Below are 21,330 nucleotides of genomic sequence, written 5' to 3' on the forward strand. Positions count from 1 at the left end.
TTTGTATAAGTGCATTATCCTGTAAAGATCCATCTTTTTATTAGATTTTCCCTATGTTAATAGTGTAAAGTGCTTGTTTTGATGCATTTGTTATTTTTGACTCAGTAAAAGTGTGTTGTTTTTACAACAAATTTCAACTGGAAGCTCCCTAAATATTGAGGAAAGAGAGGAAACTCAAGGAGGCATGCAGATTATTGGGGTGAAGAACAATGGCCTAGTGGTTTCTGCAGGGGCTCCAAAACACTGAGCTATGATGCTTGTGTAGGAAATGTGAGTTTAAGTTTTAGTTCAGCTTTAGTTGTCTTACTCATTGTGCACTTTAACAAGCCAAACACTGGGGTGGACAAAGGTTTGGTGTACCTGTGGCAAACGTGCTTTACATTAACAGGAATTGTTACAACCGGGGGTCGTGTGGGGTTTTTGGGTGTGTGTACTCTCTTATACACTTGAGTTAAAACCCGTTTAGAGGTGACCTGGAGAACACCAGGGTGCTAAAACTCCTACTGTTAACAGGGAGACTTTAATAAAACATCTCTTTTCCAGGGCTCATGTTGAAGCTCAACCCTCACAAGCACACATACACAAACTTGGGTTTACTTGAAAAGCAAAAGACCACTATTCATGACATGCATTTATGTCTATATAGGTGAACAGTAGACAGTAGACAAAATAATAGGGAGAAAAATGCATTTTGTTATTTTAATAATTGTATTAAAATAATTATTAACTGTTTGTCTGTCTGTCTGTCTGGTGTTTGGATTCATATTTTACTTCCATTTACATGTATTTATCTGTTTATTTATTTGTAATTATTATACAGGCTTCATGATATTCACTTGACAGTTTATTTGCACTGAATTCATTATGCATATTTTCTTTTTCTTTTTCCGGACACTCCAGTACACAGCAAGTCTGCATTGAAAGGATAGTGCAACCAAAAACACAAATTTGATAGAAGAGTAAAGATTTTTAGCCGAAACCTTGGTATTTGGTGATTTATAAAATCAATAAGTAAAAAGAAAATGTCTGCCAAAAGCCAATGACTGCCATCACTCTCAAAGAGTCAAAAAAGAAGCATTAAGGCAATACCCATGGCTCCTGATGATATATTAAGGTCTTATGAAGTGAAACAATCAGTTTGTGCAAGAAACTGAAAATTATTTAAAACATTATTACCTGTAATCCATTTTCTTTAGGCAAAGTCTGATTCTGTTCTGTGACCTGGTTCAAATGTTCGGCTTCTTGCACAGACAGGACGTTTAATCTGTTTATTACAATCATTACTCAGTATAATAAAAAGTTTAGCAGTCATGCCTGTTCCAAAGATTTAACATGATTTTAAATACTAAACGCTGTCCCATCTATTACGCAATTTTTTAAATATAGTAGTCATTATTGTTATTATTGTGATTGAGTAATTTGACACATTAAATATGTGCAATTGAAAACCCAGAACTCTCATATTCAAAGTCTGCTGCTCTGCCCTCTGAGATGTCCAGGCTGTCCATTGGTTTAAGCTACTGCTTTCCATTCCAAGGAAACCTTGACGTGTGATGATTGTCAACTCAGATGTAGCTTTAAGTTGGGGATGTCATATATCTGCCAACTCTTCCAGTTCTCTTCCAGCATTTCCAAGCAGTGAGTGTATGCTCATTCAATCAGGACATATTAGTCTTGCCAGTATAATTCAACCTTTGCAGTGTATATGCACAATAATATGTTTTTTTAATGTCAGAAACGTGGTAAGGCATGGAAAGGTAGGATAGATAGGAAGCAGATTGAGGTTGTGAACTCCAGAGGTCACGGGGTGCCATGGAAAGGTCACTTCACTCTGCACGAGTAGGAAAGGCTCTCGTTATGTCGTTTCACTTCCATGACCCCAATTATGAGCTTAACAAAAAGGTCTTTGATATCACACTGAATTCAGAGCAACGACAGAGAATCTTGAGTCAGCGCTTTCTCAAATTTTCAATTATTCTCCCCTTTTTGGCAGCACGTCAGCATTTTTTTAGTCCCAATAGAAGGGGGCGAGAGAAATGATAATGGTGCAGAAGTAGAATAATTGTGAAAATGATTAGATTAAGTGAGCAAATGAGCTCTCAAGTTGGGACGGAAACCAAAGAATTGAGGTCAGCATTCCTGACAATTATCATAAGAGCAGAGAAAGAGCGAGAGAAAGTGAATGTGAGGTAGAAGGAGAGGAAAAATCCAAACAAGCAATTAAGGTATGCAGGAAAACAAAAGATGAAAATGCTAAGATGGATAAGGGAAGTAGAAAGAACAGGAAAGTGTGGCACTTAGAAGCATTCCAGCATTGTGGTATTAGATGTTTTGTGATGGTGGCAGTAACTTGAGCAGTTGTATTGCATCTTTGTTAACGGTGCAGCACGCTCAAGCAACAGGGCTCAGTGTGTGTCCCCCATCCGCTCAGCTTTATCAGGTCCATATCACTGCCTGTAGCTAAAGAAATTTGGAAGAAAGTGAGGTGCTGGAACAAGGGGGGAGGTAGAGAAGCAGAGCCCCATGTGCTGGATTCCTGAACCCCCGACACACACACACAACCGTTCCCTTGCCATAAGCCACTCAGACAGGGATCTGGTTTCATGGTGAATTTTATTACACATGGATGTAAGGGGCTCCTACAATTAGGGAGGGCTTCTTAACAGGGTCCTGCTTATCCATCTGCTTGTTAGCCTGTTAGCTTGAATATTTCGTTCTCCCATTAGACATTCCTTCCCAATCTCCCCTTTTCTCCCCGTGTCCAGTACCTTCCATTCCAATTCGAGCCTGCTTTCTCCACCGCTATCTCCTCTGTCTTCCAGCACCGGCCACCATTCCTTTCATCTTTGCTTTATGGCTCACATATGAGTTGTTATATTCGGAGTGTGCCTCCCTGTTCCGTAGCCATCTGGGATCGGCTCTTTAGAACCCCTCCGGCCCTTCGAGGAGATCTGGTTTCCACGAATGCTCACCCGCACCTCCCTCTTTCCTCGCGTATATACACAAACACCTCCCTGTGGACCCCTCAACATCTTTGAAATTCCTTCCTCCTTGTCTTCCATTGTCTGTGTTTTTGAAGGCATGTCTGTGGATTGCGTGGAGTTTGGATGTTCTGCCAAAGTAAATCCAGGAGGTATAGTGGCTCCTACTAATGTAGGGTACATGATGTCATTGGCTAGATCATGGACAAAGGTCGAAGGGCACACATGGACATTTGTAGCAATTTGTCTCCTCTCTCTTGTTCTCCCCTCCGTTGTGAGTTTATCTCCTGGCGGGGGGCCTCTTCCGCTTGGAGAGTGGCAACTGTATAACACCCCTCACCTGTTTTCAAAACAAAGACGTGAGCTTGAGCATTTTTGAAAATCATCTCCTTGTTTTCATTCTCAGTAAGTTAGAACAGGTCAGCCTGAGGGGGAGGTAGAGGGAACTCTACGTAGTGATGTTTAAGTAACTCTGGCATGTTTTAGGAAAATTATGGCAGATTTGCAGTATTGCCTCATAAATCATTTTATTAACCCTGAGAAGGTTCCTCAGTTTGACTGAATGAAAAATGATATGCTTTCTTTCTGACTGTGGAACCCAAACGGAGATGTTTGGAGGAATATTCATGTAGTTTTTTTCCATACTTGCTGTCAAGTTTGAAAAAGCCCTACAAAATGAGTACAAACAGCTATAATACAAGTCTTCTGAAATCATTCAGTTACTTTGTGTAAGGAAAAGACTGAATTCCAAAGGCTCAACCGAAAATCATTTTGTTCCAAACCTGTATGACTTTTTTTTTTTTTTTTTATGGAACTCAAGAAAAGCATTTCTTGATGTCTTTGTTTTTTTGGGTTTTGAACCCTTTTGACTTTCATTGTGTGGACAAACATCCCTCAAAATATCTTCTTTTGCATTCTGCAGAAGAAAGTAAGTCATACAGCTTTGGAACGGCATAAAGGTGAGTGAATGTTTTGGTTGAGCTGTTCCATGAGTCAATCACAATGTCAAAAAACATGATTGCGCCTCAGTGCACATATACACACACTTGTTCGATTGTACAGACCTATGAGCAAATATTTCCCCAGTGCAGTTCAAAAAACATTTTATGAGTCCCTGCGCCCCACTAAACTTGGTCGGTATCAAAAACCACTTCACTTGTGACCCGTCAAATAAGCAAATACCCCCCCCCCCTTTTTTGCTTTGCAAATGAGTTTCTCATTCTCCAGTGGCCAGAGTCATCTGTAGGTGCTCTGTGGCCCTCAAACCCTGAAATCTTACTGCTTTAAGGCAAATTGTTTGTTTTTACTGTTGTTTTTTTAGTACACATTTCTTTTTTCCGATTTTTCAGGAGAGGAAATGGATGATGCATGTTCACGCTTAGAAATCCATGTATGCCTAATGTTAGCAGAGTTGACTGAATAATTTTTCCCTCCTCTTCTACATTTGATAACATTTATGTTTTCTGTAGGTCTGTACCAGGATTTACATGCTACAAGCTGGAGAGCTTAAGCCTGACTTTCCGAACCTGCACCCTGAGTCCTTCGCACTAACCCACTGAGCATGTGGAACAAATTGTCTCGAATGGGGTATTTTCTTCCTCATGGGGTAGTGACAGTTGATCTAAAATGTTGGGTTTTTTTCCAGGGGCTATAATAGCTCCCCCTTGTAGCGTCTCAGGCTCCAGCCGCCTTTTCCTCCAAGTTGACTGCTGCCTTCTGTGGGGCAGAGTGAAAAACTGAGAGGTTGTTGAGTACAAGGTGTCTAAGAGCTGTTCAGAGGGTGTTTGTTGAACATTTTTATTTAAACCTTGACTAAGTGGCTTGTTAACAGGTAAAGATCAAGTCATGCCTACACAAGAAATCGAGGCGACCAGAGGCTTCGTGCCTTGTGGGTATAATGTTGATGTCTGTTTTCTGTGTTTTCTCATGTTGTTTCAGATATATGATTATGTTTCTTCATTTAAGCACAGGAGATGTTTTTGTTCATATAATTAAAGTCAGCGGGGTCTTAAAAAAACATTGAACCCCTTTAACTTTCATAGCATGACCAAAAAAGCATTTAAATTTAAAGTTCACCCAGGAATGTTATTCTTATGTAGAACACACAAACAGAAAAAGAACCAAACATTTGTTGGTCCCCATTGACTTCCATAGTAGGGAAAGAAATACTATGGAAGTCAATGGGGACCATCAACTGTTTGATTGCCAGCATTTTTATCTTCTTTTGTGTTTAACAGAAGAAAAAATTGAATGATAATACTTTTTTCTTTTTCTTTCTTTTTTTTTGGGTGAACTATCACTTTAAAAAAATCTGTTATTCCACATAGTAAAGCAACGCCATACAGGTTTAGAATGTCATGAGGTTGCATATTTGATGACACGGTTTTAATTTTAGTGTGGGCTATCTTTTAAGACACTAATTCTTACCTAGGCCACTTGTGTTGACATAATTCTGACCCAAACATGCACAACAGCTGGTTTATCTGGACCATTTAAACCCACGGCCGCCCGGTGGTTGGTTAACATTGTTTATTACTGTAACAGAGGAGAGAAAATTTGGGAGTGCAGGAGGTGGAGGGAAGAGGGTGAGAAAACCAAGCAGAAGGAGCCCAACCATCACATTCTGGTCAGGGAGCAGTCAGGAAACAAGCCGAAGAATCCAGAAGGGCAGGGTGTGGGTCCGCTTTTGTTCGAACGTAATGTCTTATTGATTAATTTCAGTGCTGTGTGGTGGCGGAGTCACTTGTGATGGTGGGCTTGCCAAAAGTAATCAAGTGCGTTTTTCTTTACTCCTGACATAGATGTTGATTCAAATTAGCTTTATTTTAATGAAAACTGTGAATGATGTCTGATAAGACTTCACTGCATTGATCCCAACTAGTTTGCAGATTTATGTCACCCAAAAATGACATTCCAGCTATCATAGACATAACCTCATGTTCCAAATGTCCATTTCTAAATAAAACGAGAAGTTGTGAAGAATATTCATGCTGCTCTTTTGCATAAATTGGAAGCACTCCAAACACCCCAGCAATCCCATAAAAAAACTACTCTAAATAGAAGTGGTCAAGCTCCAAAAAAGCAAGTAGCTTAAAAGTGATCCAAACAAATTGTGTTCAATGCTAAGTGTTTTGAAGCCATACTTAAGCTTTGTGTGAGTGGGAGACCAAAAAGTAACTGAAACTGTAACTGAAAAGTAACTGGACATATATTCAGCTGGTCCGCTTCATACAAAAGTGTGAATATCCTTTATAAGGTACAGCAGGGTAAATAATGACAGTTTTAATTTTGGTGAATTAAAACGGTAAACTAAAGAAAAAAAGAAGGTCTTCAAAATGAGATCTAAGAAAGCATCTAATGGTCCGGCAGGATTTGGTAATGTTGCATGCTGAATTCAAACTCATGCCGCCCACATGAGCACCACAGCTTAATGTGTCCAAGCATGTACACTCATCCTCATCTCTTACAAATTAGTGCATTTCAAATCTAAGAGGTGCGCAGACACGGAAGCCTTGGGGCGCTTGTTAAATCTGTGCAATGGTTTGAGCATGTGGAGGCTTGAATCTGAATCAAGCAGGGAGGTGAGTGTGCATATGTTGTTTATATTCGAGAGAAGCTGTTTTTTTTGTTCTCTATTCTCTACATCTCGGCTCTTCTCTCACTATCTCTGTTATTGCTTTTTCACACCCTTCTCCTTTGGGTTTAAAAGATCTCCGTCGCTCGCTTTCCCCCTCCTCGCTCAAATCCATTCCAGCTGAAACTTGCGTGAATACGCTGTGATCCCCCTCTCGCTGTAGGGCTCGAAGTAATACTCTGTCTATCAAAACGAATATCAGAATCACTTTTTATAATGCTTGTAATTGAATTCATACAGATAAAATTTCCACTCCTAACAGCATGGGCTGAGATGGAGATTTGATAACTCAAGCCCCAAAACTACCAGGCTTAGAGTCTAGTGTGGGTATGTGTGTGTGTTTTGGCTGTAGTTTACAATGAGCTGTATCTTTCACAGACGCAGAACCGTATGAAGTTAATGGCTGATAACTACGAGGATGACCACCTCAAGGCCTCTAATTCTGACCAGACCAATCACAAACCCTCTCCGGATCAGGTAAGCCAATCAGAGTACACTTTACAGAACCACTTTGTTCATTCTTTATCCCTTATTTCCTCAATAGGGTTTACTGATTGATCATATTGTGCTTAGGGTTAGTGATTTAAACAAACCCTTAACTGCCATCTTTGCTAAGAATATGAATTTTAACTTATTCTGTATTCATAAGTGAGTAGACTTAATTTTCACATTACCACCAAATGGGTTTTTCTTTATTTCTTTCTTTTTCTTTAATTCATTTTTTCTTTCTTTCTTTCTTTCTTTCTTTCTTTCTTTCTTTCATCCGATTTACCCCTAAAGGCCATATCCAGATTTATAAAAAAAAGCCATTATAACCAAACATAAAAAACAGGAAATTACATATTTCATATCCAATAAGGCAAAGCATCCTCAGCTCCAATTTGTGTATTATTTCATATTGGGTCACAAAAAAAAAAAAAGAAAGCTCACGTTTTCTCATTCATGAATGTGCACACACACACACATCCCGGAGTGTTTTTCTTGGAATAGTTCCGGCACACAGGATGATTCTGGAAGATTTAACTGGCTTTGTTCTTTGTTGCTTTTAAACATTGAATTCCTTTGCCTTAAGCCTCTCTCCTCTGGATGGCTGTCCAACAGGAATTAGTTCACTAGGAGAGAAAGAGGAAAGAATTGACATGATAAAGGATGAATAGAGAATGAAATTCAAAGAGAAAGGACAGGCTGTTGCATTCTTCTGTCCCAGCTCTCCCAGGAAGCACAAATCCTACTGGTTGTTATGACATGACATGATGCGCTAAACGCAGTGTGTCATACCTGTCCTTGGACTCCTGATGTAATCCAGTTCAAGCGCTACATCCTAATTCACATGCTGAAAGAAAACCCATCAATGGGCAACACTCCACCCTAGACACACATCCCGGTATTCCCAACCACATTTGTGTGTGTATGTATGTTGGAACTCATTGGAACTCCATCTACACACTCAGTCTCCCACGCACACACAGAAATCTGCTATAAAGCTATCCCAGGGTCTCTCCCCAATCACAAACCTCTTTCATAGTCTTTCTCGATTGCCAAGAAAACACTTAGCTCACATTTTCCTGTGATCTTCATTTCTCACTTATATATTTCCAACCCAAATAAGAACACCATCACACATCAACACCTGAGCCCGCTCCAAACCTCCCCGATCGCCCTGTTATCACCTAAACATGCCGACTGCAGAGCTGGGACAGACAGGGACCTCAGACAGCATTCATTGCAGGTATTTTCCACAGCCATCCAGGACAGACGGTGTAGAGGCCACGTGTGTTACTCATTTCAAGCTTATTCTGCTATGGTTTCAATTCTTGTTGCAGCATAGCCACCCATTTTTTTGGGCGAAGCCAGTTGCTTTTAATGCTGTTTCACTTTGGTTCAATGGCTTACTAATCACCCTTAACCCTCTGTTGAGAGATGGAGAAACTAATGGGAACGTAGTGTCGTGCTCTTATGACATTGTTTTTTTTTTTTTTTTTTTTATTCCATGGGAAAAACTCACTGCTGCTCCAGTGTTTGTCAAAGGGAAAATTGGTCACTTAACATGAAATTTCAGTGCAATAAATGACCTGCTCTCACCCACTAATAACTTCTTTCTTTAATCCCATGCTGCCTTGGATTAAACCTGCGCTCATTTTCCACCAATAGGACGATGAGGAGGGCATTTGGGCATAGCCAATCACATGCCCTCTCCCAGCCATTTTGTTCAGAAGGGTGAGAAATGTATAAATGGGGAATGACGCTCTTCTTCTGTATTTCATCATGTCTTTGAGTGTGCTTATTTTTTTCTTCTCCAACACTTTCCAGTTCATCCTTTCATTTCTTTCTTCTTTTGGTCTTTTTCCCCCTCTCTCATTGTTCTCGTGTCTTGTGATTTTCTATAATTCTGTCTGTTTCTTGTATGCTTTATTTCAGCATATATATTGGTGCCGATTATTTAATTATTTTTAAATATGACTTGCCGATATTATTCACAGAACAGGTTGTCCGAATGTAAAGTGACACGTCAAAATTTTTCCTTGCATTTTTTTTTTCCTCCCACATTTTCCCATTATCCCCACAAAGATAGGTCCCAGGTCTGTTCTGATCTGGTCCGCAGAGAAGAAAAACTTTAATTACAAACAATAAACTGAAAACAAAAATATCAGATATTTATTACTTTATTTAACATTAAATTACATAAAAGGACAATTAAAGGCTGCAGAATTTTGTATTTATTTTTATATTTTTTGTATTTTTATAAAAAAAAATTATAATGTGTGTATACATTTTTTGTAAATGTATTAATTAAAAAATAATAATAAGACCTGTATGTTGTGTTTGCAAAATTTACATATTTGTAAGTATCAGTGCAGTTCTTTCTAATAAAAATACATTTAAATATTTAATTAATAAGACCATTTTAGCTTTGTACAATAAACAATTTTGGTCCTATGATGGGTTGCCACTTCTAATATAAAATCTTCGTCCTAAAGCCAAACCAGCTGAGAAAAGTACTGGTTTACATAGCGTTCTTATGAATAAATCACTGTAGCTTAAGACTTTTAAATACATTTTAATTCCAAAAAAATGACTCAAGCAGCTATTGAATTGACATCCTTTCCCATCCCTTGTCGAACATCTATTTGGGATTCCTTCCCTCCACCTTTATTATTTTACACGGACAGCCAAGGAACAAATCGACCCATCTGCCTTTTGACTGCTCTGGTCTGTTCCTGTCTTTTCCTTCCAAAAAATCAACAACATTCTCATATTTGCTTCCACACTGACAGTTTTGATGGATGGTTTTGAGGAAACAGATTGACCGTAGAATACATATGAGCTGCACATGTTCAATCCATAGGACACATGCGCAACCGCTTGCGTTCTCCCATCAGAGCCATTGCCTCATGCCCATGGTGATGCTAAATGCCATGTGGCGGTTTGACCGTAATTAATTAGCAGGTCACTCCCCATTGATACAGCCCACAGATAACACATGTCCATCGCATGAACAGAGCACGCAGTAAAGCGCATATACTGCGAGTGCAATTAGGCGTAGCGGAGTGCTGAAGAACAGAGTGGAATTGTGTGAGCTGTGGGCCGAGTGTCTCAGCAGTGTGAAGGGAGGGTTTTAATCCGAACAGCTGCCCACAAACACTGAGTCCTATTTCAGGCAACTAATGGGCCCCTTTCGCTAATGTTTTTGCTGCGTTCACAGTTCTTAATGTCTGAGCCAACACGATACATTTCGAGGAAGAATTCCGATCGTCCACTGCACCCATGGTGCCAAACCGTACATGTAGCCGTGACATTAAAGTTGCTCTTTGTGTATCATATGACCATGTAAAACTTGTAATGGCATTTAGCAGGAGAGATCAAGACCCCAAGGCCCCTGAATGTATTAAGGCTCACATAAAGGGCAGCCGTGTTCTCCGAACCGTGTTCTCGGGGCAAGGAACTGCAGTCGTACGTACAAGCACATGATTAGAGAGGGTAATAATCTCAACATGACTCTGATCTCCTTCATGTTGAATTGTGGGTGGTCTAGGCCTATTTAATTGCTTGCCGTTTGGCACGATAACCCACCACAACCCTGGAATTGGTTTCGGCTATGATGATTGTTCTATCCATTTTAATCTGACTGTGTGGTGCATCGCTAGGTGTGTATTTACAGATGCTCTCTGGCCCTTGACTCTGTTTTATGTTGTTGTTCTTTAGGGGTTTGCTTTTTCTCCTGCGGCTTTGTGGATTATTGATGCATGTCTGCTTTTGTTGTCCTCTTCCATCATTCTAGTGTCACTGTGTGATGATGTGTGTGGTTTTTCAGTGTTCCAGAGTTCTGGAAATTAACACCCAAGAGTGAGGAAGCTTGAAACTTTTAGAGTTATTCCTGTTTCGCTAACAGAATATTTGTAAACTCTGCCTCAGCTTCAAATGTCAGGAGGACTGACAGAGCATCAACCCTTTTGAAGTAACTTGTCTTCTTGTCTGTTTGTCCTCTTGAATTGATTTTGAAAAGATTGCTTCTTGGTCTGAGCCTGGATGTCTGAAGGAAGTGGGGGAAATGTGATGTCCACTACAAAATTGACTATCATAGGGCTGAAAAAATTCCTTGAGTAACTCGAATACAAAATCATGGTATAGGCCTCAAGGCTTTGTTTAGTCCATTTACTGTAACTACACGCAGGACACTGCGTTTCCCCACGGACCATTATTACGGACTCACAACCTGATAAATGCTGGACATAAGACCGTAAATTAATATGGTGGCTAGTTACGATGTTCTTAAGTTAGCCATATTTTGTGAAAGACTAAGTGCCATTCATGTTGATTGTCTTATTCTCTTTCTGTGACACACACTCACACACTCCCCATACAGTTATGCATAATAATACCACAGAAAGTTAGTCAATATCACACAGAGTGCTAGTTTCCAATTTCTTTAAATGATTCGGTTCAGTCGCAATGAGTATCTTCATATTTAAAATAATTGTAAATTTTAGTATATTACTATATTACATAGAAATGTTTCATGTTTAAAATAACTAAATCTTATTTCTGCATGGTTACAGGGATACTTCACCCCAGAATGAAATTTTGTCATTAATCACTTACCTCATGTCGTTCCAAACCCGTAAAAGCTTTGTTCGTCTTCGGAACACTATTTAAGATATTCTGGATAAAGTAAAATACACTGTCAAGGTCCAGAAAAGTAAGATTGATTAATGACAAAATTTAAATTTTGGGGTGAATGCGTTCATGTCCCTCTGAGCTAAATATGCATACATCTTAATGCCTCTTCAGATGTAGCTTCTGTGTTTCCTCTGCATTGCAAAGATGAATTTTGTTGATACTGATATCATTTATTTGGTAACAGCCCAAATGTCTTATTATTCAAATTGACTGCTTAAATGTAAGAATTTGACTCAAACAATAATGCAATTTAAAAAATAAATAAATAAAAGTCTTTATAAATGTAAAAATGCCAGTAAAATGTTAAAATCAATTTAAACTTATTGGAACAGTAGACAGAATATAAAAGGATATCAAAAACAAGTTTCACACACACACATACACACACCAGTACGTAGAGAGACATTTAAGAGGGTTTATTCTCCAAATAATTCTAATTTCATGTAGCAGGAAAAATGTGTTAAGAAATTGTGTATGGACTCTTGTTTTTGTTCCAAGTTACCTTCCTGTCCACTGATTTTTGCCTCTTACAAAAGCCACAAAGCCTTCAAAGAAGAAAGTAAAGGCTCATGTCATCCTTGAGCTTTAGTAAGGCTGAAACTACCTAAATGTTAGGTATTATTATTTTTATTAGAATTATTTAGATTTCATGCCTTAATTTTAGATTGTTATTATACCTTTTAAAAATATATATTTTTGTGTTTTTATTATTAATTTGTTTTTTATATATCATAATTATATATATATATTCATATATATATATCATCATTTTATTATTATTATTAATATATTTGTAATTGAATTTTGAATGTAATTTGGCAATTAAATCATTTCATTTTAACGGTAATTAATGTGTGCAATTTCAGCAGTAAAAATATGTATTTTTAGGAAACAAATTAGTTGTTTAAGAGACCTATCTTACTTTCCCTTGTATATCTAGTATTGCTCTTTAATAAAGAAAAATTACTTCTTATCCGGTTATGGGATTAATAGATGGAATAATCCGTAGAATACTCGATAACTAAAATAATCGATAGCTATAGTCCTACTGTATCATTTCATTTTCTTGTGAGTTAGAAATCTGTCAACCAGTTAGTTCCATCCTAACTAAAACAGGAAAAAATTCACAACTTTTTTTTTTCTCTGTGCCACATCTGCCTCACTAAATTGTTCATTCCTCCTTTCTTTTGTCACAAGTTCTTTTTCAAAGTGACTCACATACTGTATGAGACGTTACCATAGCGGGTGTTAACATGTGGAGCAGAAAAGTAATGAAGACTCCATTGTCGTGTCACCTCTATTTGACGACCTTAGACATTACTAACCATTTGGACGGTGCGATTCCATGGAAAACTGTGAAACAGAGTTTGGCAATCTCCCGCATATTCCAGGGGTCAGTGGGTACCCGTCCCGCTGGAGCAACTAAGGTATAACCTCTGCTGAACCCGTCCCATGAGCGCAACCACCCACCATTTGCCCACATTATTAAAACTGTCCCGCCCCTTTAGTGAGAGAACAGAGACCTCGTTGCTAACTTGGTTTTATTTTTTTTCTTTCAGCTCAAAAATGGCTCAGTGGTCAGATGGGGAAAACTTCAACAGCTCTGTTTTAGTCATTAATATGAACCCAAAATGCATGTTTGCTTTCTTATTTGCCTTTGTACTTGCATTGTTTATTCCAGCTTGACTTTTTTCTTTCTGTCAGTTCCAACTGATTCCAGTCCAAATATTTATAATTAGATTAAAATGGGAAACATGTGGCGGCGAGGAAAGTTGCAGGGGGTCGTTGTTGAAACCTTCCCACCTCCATATGATTTCAATATAAAACTGGCCTCTGGCTCCATGTGCCTGGTGCAGACAGGAGGGTAGACAGTGGTGGGGCCCTCACTCAGTCTGGGGGACTTCGTTTGGCAGAGCACAAACTTGGGGTTTCTGCGGAGCCCCTGAACCATGCTGCCCCACTTCCTGTAGCATGAAACTGAGATCTACATCCTTGGAACAGAAGAGAGTCACTGTACCCCAAATGGCTCAATCAGTCACTCTCTGAGAGGGATTGCTTCGCTGTTTGTCAGAGTAAGAGCATGCCATAGGAAATGAGGAAATAGGGTGTCATTGGAAACATACCCTAGCTCCTTACAAGGAGGTCAGAGGTCATTTGACGGATGGCCGTTGCTCACAGAGTCTCGGGAGAGGCTAGTAGAGTGAAATGACTCTGAGCCAATCAAGCATGCGACAGATATCAACCAGTCGGTCCCAGCAGCACGCATGCGGTGTGTTTTATCTGACCCCGTAATCGGAGCCTCTTGCTCGGCTTGATGAGAGGCCGATGACTGCCCTTGGACACGAGATGAATGGCTGTAGTTCTGCAGCGGCTAAGTTTGAATAGACCAATGGGAAGAGAGTTGAGACAGCGGCATCTAAGCAAGATGATGTCATAAAAGATGAGCTCACCTATAAGAGCTCATATAGGAGTGTGTTGAATCTCTTCTCTGTCAAGGCTTCTGGCTCCACATTCTCTGTTGGATCCTGAGAGAGACTCTGCTTAGCATCAGCCGGATAGGCGATGACTTCCCCCGCCACCTCTGGTTTTCACGGAGTATGTCAATATATGTATTTTCCTGAGAGGAATTCTGAGCTGGCTGGGTTGGAGATGGTACGTGTTTGGGGAGGTTAAGTTCGCTAGTCATATCAGAAGTTATCTCAACACTGTCCTTTTCGCACGATTTCCAGTCCAGCTATTAATAGTCCTGCAGTTTGGATTTTATCAGCCTTGTGGCGCAACATTTCTTCGTTTTTAAAGATACAAAGGTGCCGCTTTTGATGTACGCTTTCTCCTTCATTCTTTATGTTCCCTCTCTCTTCTCTTTCTCTCTCTCAGGCATAACGTTGCTTTTTTTGGGCAGTTTCGTTTGCCCAGTCTTGCTTCACTGCTTGACTGTCCTGCTTTTTAAGGCCTCAGCAAACCACACGTCTTGGCCTGCTCTCCCAGGATGCATCACTCAAGAAAAATACATTTTAATGGCGCATCCATGTTTCTGGTTTCCCTCTTGGAACTAGGCAACCCAAGGACGTACTGGCCAGCTGGGTTCTGCTTGCCTGGTCTATTTCAGAGGGTAAACTAGGAAAATAGACTAAAGATGCCAATCAAACCACAGCATTTCTAGTGAATGCTGAATGATGAAAACCCCCTGTTTTTTGTTTTCGCCCCACCATTGCATCAGTTCTCCCTTCTGAATCTTGAAATTGATTTTAGGCTGCCATTAATTGGTGGGTGCTGGCGATAACAAAAGTATGAATTTCTGTTGTTGACCTCAGAATTACCAAATGACTGCGAACAATCCTATCAAAACAAATAATTGTGCGACTCCACCCTCCTCAAACTCACTGAACCCAGCGTGGCCACGATTTCTGCACAAGCTGCTGAAACAGTAAAGTTCGAGGCTCATTGTGGTGGGGATTATGTGGTCGGAACGTTTTGGCCCCCTGGTCCAGGGCGCCATTTCTGGATGTGTTAACGGGCGGACGTGGGAGCCCTACCCTGGGCGCTGCGCCCGTCGGTTTCCCTCTCCAGGTTAGGAGGGGAAAGTACTCGTAATATTACTCATTAATGGTCCATGCAGTGGAAAATCCTTGCGACTTTAGATTGTCTGCTAACTGATAATGCAATTGTCTGAGCTTTTCCCACTTCAGAGAAATACTGAAAGGAATGGATATATTAAAATGGCAAGTTCCATGCATGTTAACCATGCTCTTTGGAAAACAATGCATCTGGAACTGGTGCTGTCTTTGGTTATGCGAATTTCCCTGGGATTCATCACTGGAAATGTGTTGATTTGTTCACTTCCAGATTGTTCTTGTTTTTGCTAAGGCTGCTTAGACATGTTGCATCCTAATCTTCTCCCGCTGAATGTTAGCTTCATACTGCTAATAAACTCCCTGCGGCATGTCAATAGGCCTTAATGCTTTCCAGAGCTGTGGATGGGGGGCCTGGAGCAGGTTGAGACCTCCTGGCCCCCCTGCAGACACCACTGCTCTGATTTAAGGCTGATAGGAAAGAGCTGACTCAGATTCTGCACCCAGCCTAAGCTGTCCAACAACCACCTTAAATCTCCCAGTTCATTTAGCACTTAACCAGCCGTGGATGGAATGAGTGCTTGAGACTGGACGGGTGGAAACTGTAGCGCTGCTCCCTGTCCTTTTATTTCTTCCTCCTTTGCTGCTTCTTTTTTTTTTTCTTCCCCCACAGTCTGTTTCCGTTTACCCAGCCCTCCAATTAAGCCTAAAATCGAGGGTGGAGCGATGTTGTATACTGAAAACATAAAACATAGAGATAACACATATCCACAATGTGATTTCTTTTACAAAATATTGATTTTATAATGTGAACAATTTAGTTTAAATGTATCGTGCATACTTTTTCAAGACTTTTAGATTTAAAGTGGGTATTAAAATAACATTATAAAAATACATGCATTAGTTCATTGTTCATGGTATGTTTTTAATATTTAAAATTTATAAAATTTAAAATGATTTAATATAAAACATTTAATTATTTATTATAATATCCTAAATAATATTCTATAGCAAATTAAACAGATAAATAATTATATTCAGGGTTATTACAGTTAACTAAAACTAAAATGTAAAGAAAACCATTTTCATTACTTGAAATAAAGCAAATATTAACTGAAAAAAAAAGTTTACACTTTTTTTACTAGCAACATTCCTTGTTTTAGTTTAAATGGATCATATGATGCAATTTCAAGTTTTCCTTTCTCTTTGGAGTGGTACAAGCTGTTCGTGAATAGATAAGATCCATAAAGTTGCACTCATCTTGCTAAAGACGCCCTCCAAAAATGCCTCGTTTAAAGAGGCCCTCACATGTCTACTTCACGATGTGGGAAGATTTGCATAATACCAACTAGAAATCAGTGGTTAAGTTGTATTTACAGCACTGTTCCAGAACAGTTCAAACCAAATATTCAGATGTGTGCAATACATGTTATGGAGGACTGTTTCCTGATCCTGGAAGAGAAGACAATAACGGCTGTTCTGACTCACAGTCTGTAAGTACATTTACATATCTAAAGGATTTGCCACTGGGGATTCAAATGTGAGTTAGCAGTGTAGAGTAGTGCTTGTTTGTCATTTCTCTGATCACAAATGCAGACATGGTTTTATGTTTTTGTGGCACGATGCAATGCAACGTGTAAAAAAACAGTATAAGTCATTATAATCCGTAATTATGTCCCCACTGGATGCAACAAATGGCTTGTTTGTAATAGGTTTAAACAACAATGCGTTTCAGAAAGGCAGGGCATAGAGGAGAAACAATAACATACAGTATGTGGAAAATAATGTGTTTTTTACACCTTAAACCACATAAACACATTTCATTACACCAAATACACAAAATAATGTTATTTTTAGCAACATCATATGACCCCTTTAACTTGATGTACTAAGATAAAATTTAAACTGAAAAAAAATATATATATTTTTTTTATTACTAAAACTTTAACTAAAATGAAAATGGAAAATATGAAATATTGTTTATCAAAATATTAATGAAAACTTTCTCAGTTACAGTATACTAAAATAACACTGATTGTTATATTATAATATATCACATATTATATTATATTATATTATATTATATTATATTATATTATATTATATTATATTATATTATATTATATTATATTATATTATATTATATCATATTATTATAGTTTTGTGTCACACTGTCTAGGCCTATGTGAACATGTGTGTCAATTTCTCTTTGAACCACTGAGCTGTTGACACACTTCCTCCACACCTAAATTATTCCTGCCTCTGAGGACCAGGTGTGATAGCAGAGGATTGTGTATTTCTTACCTCTGAGCCATAGGGAGTCTGTTAGAGCCATCTTTCCCAACTCTTACACCCTTGAACCCAGCTAGAGCCCCATTCTCAGTCTTTCTGTTTCCTCTGCCCCCCATCTTTACATGCGTAGCGGCGTAAGTCTTCTGGTGTTGAGTGCTACACAGGGGAAACCCTTTGACCTCAGGATGTGGTTCTCCTTAGATCTCTCCATCCACAGCTGTTCTCAAAACTCCTTCTCTTGTGGAGCTCTGACAGTAAGACAAGAGAGTTATCCCAAAACTTGAGGCTGTTTGTGAACATGAGGCCATGGGGATCTCTCTGCAACAAAACTGCTCCAAACACTTATAATACCTGGAGAAAACTATCTGTTAGCATTCCCATTCGTCATAACAGCAGTTGCTTGGCTATCCAGGCAAACCTTGATTCCTCAAGGCATAAAACTGTAGCAGAGGAGACTGACGTTGGTCAAACAACCAAAAATAATGCAAACAGCAGAAAGCCATTTAAGAACTCAGATGAAAGATGCCATTAAAGAAACAGACTCAAGTTAAAGGTTTTCCTTGCGTCGTAAGTTTAAAGTCAAATGTGACACATTTATAGTTAAGATTTAAATCTTCCATCCGTGGTTTTCAGAGCTCCCTGTAGTTATGCTCAGATCTGGCTTTAAGTCATTAACTCGTCTGGTTTGCCCTCACAGTGGGGTAGATGTTCTGGAGCTTTGCTACACATTCACCCATTCCCTGCTTTCTCTTCAGCACAGCCAGTTAATGATGCCCCTCAACCTCAGTTTGAAGAGGTCAAGATCTCATTTCACCCCAACACCCCTCACCTTCAGGGTGACGACCCCCGTGGCCACTGCTCCCACCTTCTGGAGCAAAACTACAACCCACGCAACAGCTTTACTTCTCTTTTCCAGAGGCTAATTTATCTTTGGCAGTTTTGAGTCTTTTTTGCTCATTACGCACAAACACACAATGAATGGAATGCCGTCCCTAGACTCCAGCCTTCATGGTCTGTTTAAATGGCGCTATGATGGTGACACTGGGAGTTACTTGGTGTAAAAATTCCCTCCGTCCTTCTCCAGAGTCAACAGTAACCTGCCCTGGCTTTTTGTCCTGCTTTTCCCCACCCAGTGCTATTAAAGACCTGCTTATTCTATTAGGCAGAGACTGGGAGAGCTTTGGCATGCAAGTCAACAGTCATAAACCCCCTCCCCCCACTGGTACATATAAATCTAATGGCATTTATATAAAAACCTGCGCAAATAGGTGACGAGGCTCTAAGTTCATAAAAAGCTAAAGCAACAGAGCCCTGACATGCATAAATCTTGCATCTCTTAAAACATGAGTGCTGTTGTAGTTTTGTAGCTTGTGAGAGAAAAAAAGACATTACTTTTTTGTAATTGACTTCGACCAATACATATATTTTTTTCTTACATTTATTTAGCTATTTATTTTTCAAATTTTAATTAATATTTTTGCTATAAAATATATATACAGTATGTATATACCTTTTTGTTACTTTTTACTTATTATTTTGAATCATTGTTTTTCTTTTTCCTTTTTACCTGATATTTTAGTTAATATATGAAGTGGTGTTTTTTAATCTAGTTAATAAAAAATAAATATATGCAGTTTTCTATATCTTTTTATTACTTTGTACTTTTGTTTTCGAGAACACACAAAAAAAATATTTTTAGTTTTTACTTTACTAGATTAAATACACTGTATAAATTCTGTATATACAGGGTATATATATATATATATATATATATATATATATATATATATACATTAAAATTAAATTAAATTTATGCATTTAGCAGACGCTTTTATCCAAAGCGACTTACACTGCATTCAGGCTATCAATTTTTACCTATCATGTGTTCCCGGGGAATCGAACCCCAAAGCGCAATGCTCCACCAATTGAGCTACAGGAACACTATATATATATATATATATATATATTTTTTTTTTTTCTTCTTCTTGAATTTTTTGTATTTTATATTGCTTGATCAAGACATTGGTGTGTGTGTGTGTGCATCAGGGGTCTACTGAGATATATTGAGAGTTGTGGATGGAGGCATTGCGTTCAGTTGCTTATGAAATGACAGTATAGAACGACAGACCGACTTACCTGCTCTTAATCTTCCGTCCAGATCTTCCGTCCGCACTCGGATTACATATGTTTCTGTCTGTGCGCTTTGAGGAGGTCTCTTCGCCCCCTTACCCTTTATTTGACAGTCGTTATTCTCTCATGTCAGTGTATTTTTGCATGCCGTGGAGGTGATTTGTCTCTTTCTTGAAAAGCACTTTACAACGGCAGACCCACCGTCCTTGTCAGTGTTTCGCAGGTTTGAAGCTTTCCAGTCCCTCCTTATCTTTATCCCCTTAACACTCATGGACGCGAAGCACAGCGAGACTGAAAGAGGATAGCCCAATAAAACTCTCAGCCACGGGAAAGGATGTGCGCCAGGGCCCGGCTACTGTGAGAGAGACCCGTGGTCTGCAGATCCTCCCCCACCTGGGTGAGCTGCTCCGAGCTGGGCTTCCTGTGCCTCCGGAGTATTTGAGCAAGAAGCCAGTGGCTCGTCTCTGATGGACCGCCTGACTGACAGCATTGATCCAGGCTCCTGCCTCTCAGTGTGGGTATCGAATGGCACCCGATGAGCTGATAGGTGATAAATGAGAGAGGGAGAATGTGAAGGAGGCCGGTCATTGTAGAGGGGTCTGACTTTTCTATCCCCCTGCTCTTTTTAAGGGGGGTTCTCGAGTTATGACAGTGCCAGGTAGAAGTTGGTATGCAACACACCGCAGCATCTGGTGAAGACAGCTTCTTTTAGAGGGGACATAATGAAAGAGAGCAGACGGACAGATTCCTTAGTGAACATTTTGCGAACACTAGTCTTTAGGCGGGAGCTGGAGTGTGAAGTTCAAGAAGGTAATGTGGCAAAGAACAAGAGAAAAGACAAGGGCCTCTGTGGTCAATACCCACTGATTGGTTCAGTAGAGCATCCCAGGAATCCTGACTCTGATTTTCTCTGTCACTGTCACATCAACAGTTGTTCATTGCAAGTGATTCTGCTTTTTTTGTGTGTAAGGTCGCACTTAACAGTGTTCTTAGTGGGTGTATTTTCAGTGACATTGTGAGAACCTGGGGGTGGGTGAAATGAACAATTTCCTTAACACTTTATGACCAATTATCACTATCTACTAGTTGCTTATTAGAATGCTTATTATTAACATATTGGATGAATATTAGTATATATAAACCACATATTCTGCATTACCATATTCTACATCCCTAATCCTGACCAATACCTAAACTTAACAATTATCTTACTAACTATTAATAAGCAGCAAATTAGGAGTTTATTAAGGAAAAAGTCATAGTTGATGATTTGTTAATGGCGAGAATTGGACCTTAGAATAAAGTCTGAGCACAATTTCTTATGACATTAGATATTTTAAATTACAACATTTGTACAGTTTTTTTGTACTTAACAAAAGTTTACTGTACACAACATATCACACACAATTTATGGAAATGTAACCATTAAAAACACTACGAAAAAAAGTTATATTTTTTCTTTATATTTTTTAATTGAAATTGAACCACAAATTGTTTTGGAATTTTATATTTTTATCAACTTTTTTATATTTAAATTTTATTG

The 21,330-nt window shown here is 39.0% G+C and overlaps 1 protein-coding gene across 8 annotated transcripts in view; it reads left to right on the forward strand.

The window, feature by feature from the left end:
• erc1b (ELKS/RAB6-interacting/CAST family member 1b) overlaps nt 1-21,330 on the forward strand; it is a 203,923-nt gene that overhangs the window by 156,923 nt on the left and 25,670 nt on the right. For 6 of the 8 annotated variants that reach the window (XM_059510805.1, XM_059510806.1, XM_059510809.1 and 3 more), the window contains one exon: nt 6,994-7,092. In XM_059510805.1, the coding sequence (XP_059366788.1) occupies nt 6,994-7,092 (99 nt within the window). Of the gene's footprint in view, nt 1-6,993; nt 7,093-8,766; nt 8,833-21,330 lie in introns of all 8 variants that reach the window. The other 2 variants (XM_059510812.1, XM_059510813.1) reach the window with 1 other exon arrangement.

Source organism: Carassius carassius, chromosome 26 (genome assembly GCF_963082965.1).
Source record: "Carassius carassius chromosome 26, fCarCar2.1, whole genome shotgun sequence".
Taxonomy (NCBI): domain Eukaryota; kingdom Metazoa; phylum Chordata; class Actinopteri; order Cypriniformes; family Cyprinidae; genus Carassius; species Carassius carassius.